Consider the following 7,609-nt stretch of genomic DNA (forward strand, 5'->3'; position numbering starts at 1 on the left):
TTGAATCAGAATTGATTATACATATTTTGGGGTTCAATGTTGACATATGTTGATCAAATCAATATTACTAGTATGCGTATTGTTGTGAATTGTACTTATTCTTTATGCGCCTTGTCCAATCTCTCCGCATCCCCTCTCACTCCCCACTCCCATCACTGATAACCCTAGATTTCTTCTCTCCTTCTGAAAGAGTAATGGTTACTCTGTTGATGTGTTGCCTAGATGATCTGTCCAATGCTGAGAGGTGTGTTCGGGTTCCCCAGTATTATCATAGAGCAGATGCTTCTTCTGTCACTCTGCATTGAGCTTTGTGGAGAGAGACATCCTCTTCTTTTCTTTGCTCTCTGCTGGTGACTCTCCTAGTGTCAATGCACTCCAATGGCTGGTGGACCATCTATGTGGTGGTTGTGCTGTCTAGCCACTTCGTGGCAGCTGTGGTTACTGAGGTGGCTGTGGTGGGCCACCCACATGGATGTGATGTTTTTGGCATGCTCTTTGGCACTAGTGGTGTGCCTGGTTGTGGGTAGGGAGGTCCGGTCCTCAGCTCTATACCCTGGGCCCCTGGGCAGGGCCCCAAGGTGCTGGCGGTGCACCTGGGTGTGGGCAGGGGGTGATCTGGGCCCCTGATCTATGCCCTGGGCCCTCAGGTGGGGTCCCAAGGTACTGGCAGTGTGCCTGGATGTGGGACAGGGGTTTGGTCCCTGGCTTCAAGCCTCAGGTTCCCAGGCTGGCCCTGAGGCACTGGCGGTATGCATGGTTGTGGGGGGGGGGGGGGTCCGGTCCTTGGCTCCAGACCTCAGGTCCCCTGGTGGCCCTAAGGTGCTGATGCTGTGCCTGGGCTGGAACTAATTTTTTGTCCTTCGCTTACTTCTAAAACAGGGGAACTTCCTGTGGGATCCAGTACTTGAACCTTGTGGTTGAGCTAAATTGCTGCTTTGCTGTTGTTTCCCTAGGGAAGGCTTTTTGTTCAGCTCAGGGTTTAATGGTTGAACTTATAGATACTTCCAGCTCTCCAGAGAGCTGGTGCACCCTGGTGCACAACCCTGGTGCACCTGGGTTGTGTAGAAACTCTGATCTGGGCCTTAGTTTTTTCATCAAACTGCACCGCATGTAACTCTGCATTCCCAACCAGTCTCCTCTGAGTGGTCCTGCACTGACTGGGGGGAGGATCGGCTGTCCTTGCTGTGTCCCAGTGTTCTCCCAGTGGGCCCGTCTCCCCCACTTCCCATGCTCCAAACACTTCTCATAGGATCGGCCCTGCACTGGTCCCTTGTGATGACTCACCAGCCTCTGAATGGCTCCCCTTTTTCAGTTCTGGCTCCTCGCTCCTGCGTGGGTCCATGGTAGCCCTATTAGTGGTCTTGCTGTCCTGGGGGCCACCAAGGCCCTCTTCTCCCCTGCCGCCTCCAAGCAACTCCATCCGAAGGGCACAGCCATGGCTTCTGCTGGCTCTTGCTCCATGCACTCAGCAGCTCCAGCCTTAAAGTGGCCACAGCCCGAAACTCTCCAAGCAGTTTTTTCTTTCTCTCATCATGGTTTCTCCCACTTCATGAACTCTGTAGGTCTCTCCTCCTCATCCCCTGAGCTCCAGCAGCCCCAGCTTGGCTGATGCTACATTTTTATAGTTGTAAATTGGTTGATTTGTGGGAGAGAGTGATGCTGGGGACTGTCTATTCTGCCATCTTGACCAGAACTCCTCCTCATTACGTTTTTTGAATGAATCAGTAGGTGGTTGCATGAGGCACAGTGGAAGCCCTCAGAGGGCTTGAGAGCGCTTGACTAGGAAAAGTCCTGTCCTGTTGCAGGTGGGCTAAGGATGGCAAGAAGTGGCCCCCCAGCCATCCTCCTACCCCCAGTATACATTGTTAGGTCAAATTGATGCTCATTTCATTAGCCAAGGATAAAAAGTCATACAGGAATCAAGGTGGCCGCACATGGACAGGAACAGGTGTGGCATTTCTCTGACATCTGTGGCTCCAGAGCTGCTGTGTGGGTGGGGGCTGTGCCCGTCAGCTGCACAGATGCCATCTGTGTGAAGAGAGTCCTTGTGGGACCTGGGAAGCTCATTATGTATGCTTTGGAGCTTATATAACTTTTAGGAGGAACTTAACTGTTGGTGTATTTCATGTGGCTGAGACTCTAGGCCCCTCCTGGTTCTCAAGCCAGACTGGCTGTAAACAAGCAAAGCCACAGACTCCTCTTGGGTGGGGCTGGGGCTCAGCTGGAGTTAGTGCCCACCTCTGCCTCTGGGCCTTTGCACCACCTCTGCCTCTGGCCCCAGCATCCCATAAGGTCTGTCTCCCCAGGGGAGGGACATCAGGACTTGCATCCATTCCAGACAAGATGGGCACTTTCTCATTCTGTCCGTCCTTATGCTGTTTATTCCTTGATTTTGTCTGTCTGTCTCTGTCTCTCTCTCTCAGATCCTGTTATAATAGTCCAGGAAAGAGAACAAAGATATCAGGGCTGCTTTTCCGCTGCTGTCCTGAGAAAGAGGAGAAATGAGTTTTGTGGGCATCTGTAGTACCTGTGAATGTAGCTCAGGTGTTGATGTGGGCCCTGGCCTCAGCCCCTTTCGTACCAGGAAGAAAGGAAGGATGGCTATTTAGGGAGCTGCCAAGTCACCCAGCCCCCTGCCAGGGCTACAGGCGATGTTCTGTCATTTTGAAAGGTTAAAAGTCACAGCTTTGTCCTCCTAATACAAAGCTTTCCTTTCTGCCCTTCCCAGGCCTGTGGAAGAGACAGAGAAAAGCAACTTCACACACATCTCAGACCCCAGAACATTTTTTCCCTGAGGTGTGGGAATTTAATGGTGGAGGAAACAAGGTCGATCCAAACTGAAATTACAAAGTAGTTTGAGCGACATTGTGTCTATTTCCAGCTAATCTAAAGAAATGCTTTAAAGAAAAAAATATCAAAAATTCTCTGTGAAAATCTTGAAAGGTAAAATCTGTGAGGAGCCTCTGGGATGCCGTCAGGCTCCTCCTGTAGTTAATGGACGACCTTCTTCCCTCCGGTCAGCTCTTCCTGGGACGCTCATGTGCAGTTTGCTTCCTCTGCTGGCGGTCACTGTGATCCCTTGTGCCTTGTTCCTTTGCTCCCCTGACCTGTCATCTGTGCACCTGAAAGTCTCTGGTCCTGCTCCATGTAGCACATGGAGTTGGCTGTGCTGCCGATGGGGCTGGGGGTGGCAGCCGTCCTTGCTTATCTTTGAAGTTGCTCTCTGTCATGGTCCCCTCGGGCTGCTATCACGGAGTACCGTAGACTGGGTGGCTTATCAACCACAGAAACTTATTCCTCACAGTTCTGCAGGCTGGAAGGCTGAGATCAGGCTGCCTGCATGGCCGGCTTCTGGCAGAGGGCTCTTCTCCAAGTTGCAGACAGCTTCTTGTAGGATCCTCACAAGGCAGAAAGAAAACTCACTAGCTCTCCGGCCTCTTCCTATAAGAGTGTTACTGAACTAAGAGGGGTCCATCATCCGCTGCCCAAATATCTAAGGAATCTCTCATACCACAGTTTGCAGTGTTAAAGATTAGTGTTTATTTGAATGCCCTTCAAAGGGGCCTGTGGTAACCAAGGGAGCTTTTAAGACACCAACTCCCCAATAGGTTAGAATCACAAGCATTTATAGAGCAAAATCATGGGTGGGGTTGCAGGAGTCATGTGTGAAATCTGATTGGTCAGTGGTGAGGTCAGCATAATTATTTCTGGCATCTTACCGTGGTGCCTTAGGTCCAGGGTGTGTGTGCTTCAAAGCAGGTTTGTAGTTGTTTGTTACCTACAAAGACAACTCGAGATTGACAGATGCAATCCTAAACCATAAGGCATTTGTTTAAGGAACAAAAATTCAAATCTTAACCTAAGAAGCAAACATCCTGACCTCCAGATCAAATCTTAGCCTGAGGAGGTTTGTTTAATCAACTCTACTCTTGCCTTATTATTGTTATTCTAGGAATCCAGCCCCTCCTGCCTGGTTGACCAGTTTTTTTTCTTTAGCTATCCCCCTTCCTCCACTTCACCCCCAGACTGGAGTCGGGGATAGCTAAGAGAGATTGGGGGTTTGCTCCCCAGTTTCAGGGGCACAAATCCCATTCATGAGGGCTCCGCCCTCATAACCTAATCACCTCCCAAAGTCCCCACCTCCTAAAGCCATCACACTGGGGATTAGAGTTCCAACATCTGAATTTTAGGAAGACACAGACCTTCAGTCCATAACACTCTCATATCTACGATGGAGCAGCAGCATATTGGGTGGCCAGCTGTGGGTGAAAGGCTTGTGTCGTTGGCCTAAACCTTCCTCCAGATGCATGGGACTGTCCTTGTGCCACATGGATTGTGTGTTTCACTTGAAGATATCTTTGTCAGTGATTGCAGCCTTCTTGCAAATCAAGGCATTTTAATGGCATGGTGACTGATGACTGAGCATTTCTTAAGAAAGAACACACAACCTTGGATATATGCATGCTTCCTTTAGAAATGTTGAGACAGAGGAAAGAATTAAGAAGAAAATCAGTCAGGCATCACACCCCCATGGGCCCTCCACATCCTGTCATTTTTAGTATCTATTTCTCCATCCGAGTTTGTATGTTTTCATGTGCATGCACAATGCACACACGAACATATTTTTGCGAGTTGGATCATGCTGGTTTTTTAGACTCTATTTCTCACTTAACAGTATGTATAAAAAACTTCTTCCCAACTATGGATAGATATTGCAAAACATACAACGAAGCATACAACGAAGGCCTATGTGGCAGTTCTCATAAAATTAAACACTGTTTATTTGGCCCAGGGTAGGATATCTGACATTCCTGCATTTGAAAGATACAAGTACCTAATTTGACCTGGAAAAGCAGAGACTCTGGCTGAGCATTCTGTTTAATGGAACTATTTAATGACGGATGGAAATGATGTTAAATCTTAGAGGTAGATGCCTCTGAGACTGAGCTTTACCAGGTGTCTGTGCTGCCTGGGCATGTAGATACCTTCTTGGCTCTAGTTTGCCCTATTGCTGCAGGTACGTAAATGGATTCCTTGGACCAGCGGTGAAACCACTGACGCCCAATGTATCTTGCTCACTGCTGTGTCCCCAGTGCCCAGCATGTTGCCTGATGTGTCAGAGGGCTCAGGAATATTTGTTGGATGACTGGCATTGCCGTTACTCCTATTGCAGCTGAAGGGTTATTTGGGCACTAATGGTCTTGGTGTCTCTTTCAGGGGGACTGGAGTCCAAGCCTTTGGTACGGGGCATACAAGGCAGAAGCATCAGCATGAAGGCGCCCACCCCCACCCGAGCCAAGCAGGGGCCCTTCAAGACGATGCCCCTCCACTGGTCCTTTGGACACAGGGAGAAACCACCTGGTACATCCATTGAGTTGGTGGAATACTTGGAGTCCAGACGAAGACCTCGATCCACGAGCCAGTCCATCGTGCAGCTGTTGACGGGCACTGCTGGTGGGGATGAGAAGTCAATGTTGCTGAGGTCAAATGTCACCCTTTCTGCTAAAAGTGAAGATAGTGGGCAAGCCAGAGAGAGAGGACCAGCCAGGTTGCCCTGTCCCTCGATCCACCCTAACCACTGCCCAGCCCCTGGAAACTCAAATGGTCTAAACACAGCAAGGAAACTAAAGGAAAATGCAAGTCAGGATATCAGTCTTCCCAGAAAGTTTGACCTGCCCCTCACTGTGATGCCCACCATGGAGAATGAGAAGCCAGCTCAACCGGAGGGCCAGAAGGCCACGAACTGGGCGGGGAGTGGTCAGGTGGGAAGCAAGAGCAGCCCACCCTCGCCTGCTGTGGGATTGTCGCGAAGCTGTAGGGAGAGTTGTCCAGACACCTTAGCCAAGACAAGGGCTAATGCAGAGGAAAGGGACTCTAAGACAGACAGAGCCCCACAGGGGACATTTACCCTTCTGAGGTCTATGTTTTGGAAGAAGGAAAACAGGAAGACTGACAGGGTGGAGGTCTCCCCACAGGCGCCCGTGGTCTCCCTGGGGAGTGGCAGGCTGAGCCCCACTGTGGACCAGCAGGCCCGAGTCTCATCTCCTTCCCTGAGGATTCGACAGAGCCTGGCCAAGGGCCTGGGTGGCCGCCTTGAGAAGGACACCCGCTCAGCACCCAGCTCTCTGCTCCTGCCCCGCAAAGCTGGCAGGACCCCCAGAGGCAGCGGCCTTGGCACACCACAGAGGACTGTTCCGGGGGAGCAGACCTCTTATGGCACCTTGCAAAGGGTGAAATACCACACTCTTTCCCTAGGCCGAAAAAAAACCTTACCTGAGTCTAGCTTTTGATGGAGTATTTCAGGATTGTGGGAAGCTGGCATTCTTGGGACTTTGCACTGAGCAGCTATCAGCAGCCTGTGTCGAGAGTGGGTTTTTGGGAAGCCAGTTGTCTTGTGATCCCTGAAAAAAATGTATATATTATTTTTGGTGTCTGTATCTAGACTGCCAATGGCTTTTATGTCGAGATAACCCAGTGTCCAAAATACCTTCCTGTATTTGTTGGCTGCTTCTATACAACTGGCCACTAGAGAGTGCTGTTGGGTCAGCATAACCATTTCAGGGCAGGAACTGATACTTCGTTTAAATAATTCCAGGGCCAGAGTAGCTTGGATGTGGGCAAACCTTAGCGCGTTGCTCTGTAGGTGAGCCTAGTTAATAAGAATCTTTCATGTCGTGTCAAATATTGTCACTAGCTTCTCTTTTTTTTCTTTCTCTTTTTTTTAAAATAGTGAATATGACAGGAAAGTATTTTCCTTTTAAATGCTTCTCTGGGATAAGCACTAAAGATGCCAAAAAAAGAAAAAAAGTGGTAGTGGTGGTAAGGCAAGATTCTAGGAGAGAGATGGGAGAGAAATGATTGAGATTTTAGGAGAATATTTAATATATAACAAAATAAATGTATTAAAGTTTTTCAAGGTATTTTTTAAAAAATAACTATTTTGATACTAGGGAAAAAGGAAGGTCTTTTAAAAAAAAATTTAAGTATGAAATCTATGTGCGACTTTAATAAAACCCCACTGGTGAAATGCAAATGGCTGTCTGAATTATTCAAGTCTGATGAATGACTTTGTTTCATTCCTGCTGTTTAAACTCCTCATGGCTGTTGCGATCAAAAAGAAGTTCCTTGAATTCTTTCTACAATTTAAGTGCTTTTAATTAAAACGACTTGCTGTTTTCTAAAGAAGTAGAAGTCTCCTGAGGCCTCTCTCTGGAGGGCTTGACCTCTGAGTCAGGCCTTGACAGAGCTAGTTGACTTTGCACACTCTTGAGTAGCTGTTCTTACAAATACCCTATCATTGCTTACTAAGATGCTGCTAAGCCTGGGGCCTGGGGCCTAACAGTTGAGGTCCCTGGGAGCCTGCACTTAAACAGTCCATTTTCTAGAAATACTTCCCTTTCTGATATAAATCATTTGTTCAAAACACCTGACCCCAAGAATTAAGTCTTCCCTCATAAATATAGCATAACTCATTGGCATGTCTCTGCTACTTTTTTTTTTCCTTAAGAAGAAAGAATGGGATCCTTTTATCCCCCAGTGAAAAAGACCACTTAACCTTTGATCTGAGTAACAGTGGGAAGATAGAACTGAGATAATAGAGAAAGGGAGA

At 48.3% G+C, this 7,609-nt stretch overlaps 1 protein-coding gene across 1 annotated transcript in view; it reads left to right on the top strand.

The window, feature by feature from the left end:
- The window catches only part of USP43 (ubiquitin specific peptidase 43), a 65,452-nt gene extending 59,162 nt beyond the window's left edge, over positions 1–6,290 (top strand). The window contains 2 exon segments of the mRNA XM_063112725.1: positions 5,218–5,826; positions 5,863–6,290. Of these exon segments, the coding sequence (XP_062968795.1) occupies positions 5,218–5,826; positions 5,863–6,290 (1,037 nt within the window).
- Positions 6,291–7,609: the final 1,319 nt, after the last annotated feature.

Source organism: Cynocephalus volans, chromosome 10 (genome assembly GCF_027409185.1).
Source record: "Cynocephalus volans isolate mCynVol1 chromosome 10, mCynVol1.pri, whole genome shotgun sequence".
NCBI lineage: Eukaryota > Metazoa > Chordata > Mammalia > Dermoptera > Cynocephalidae > Cynocephalus > Cynocephalus volans.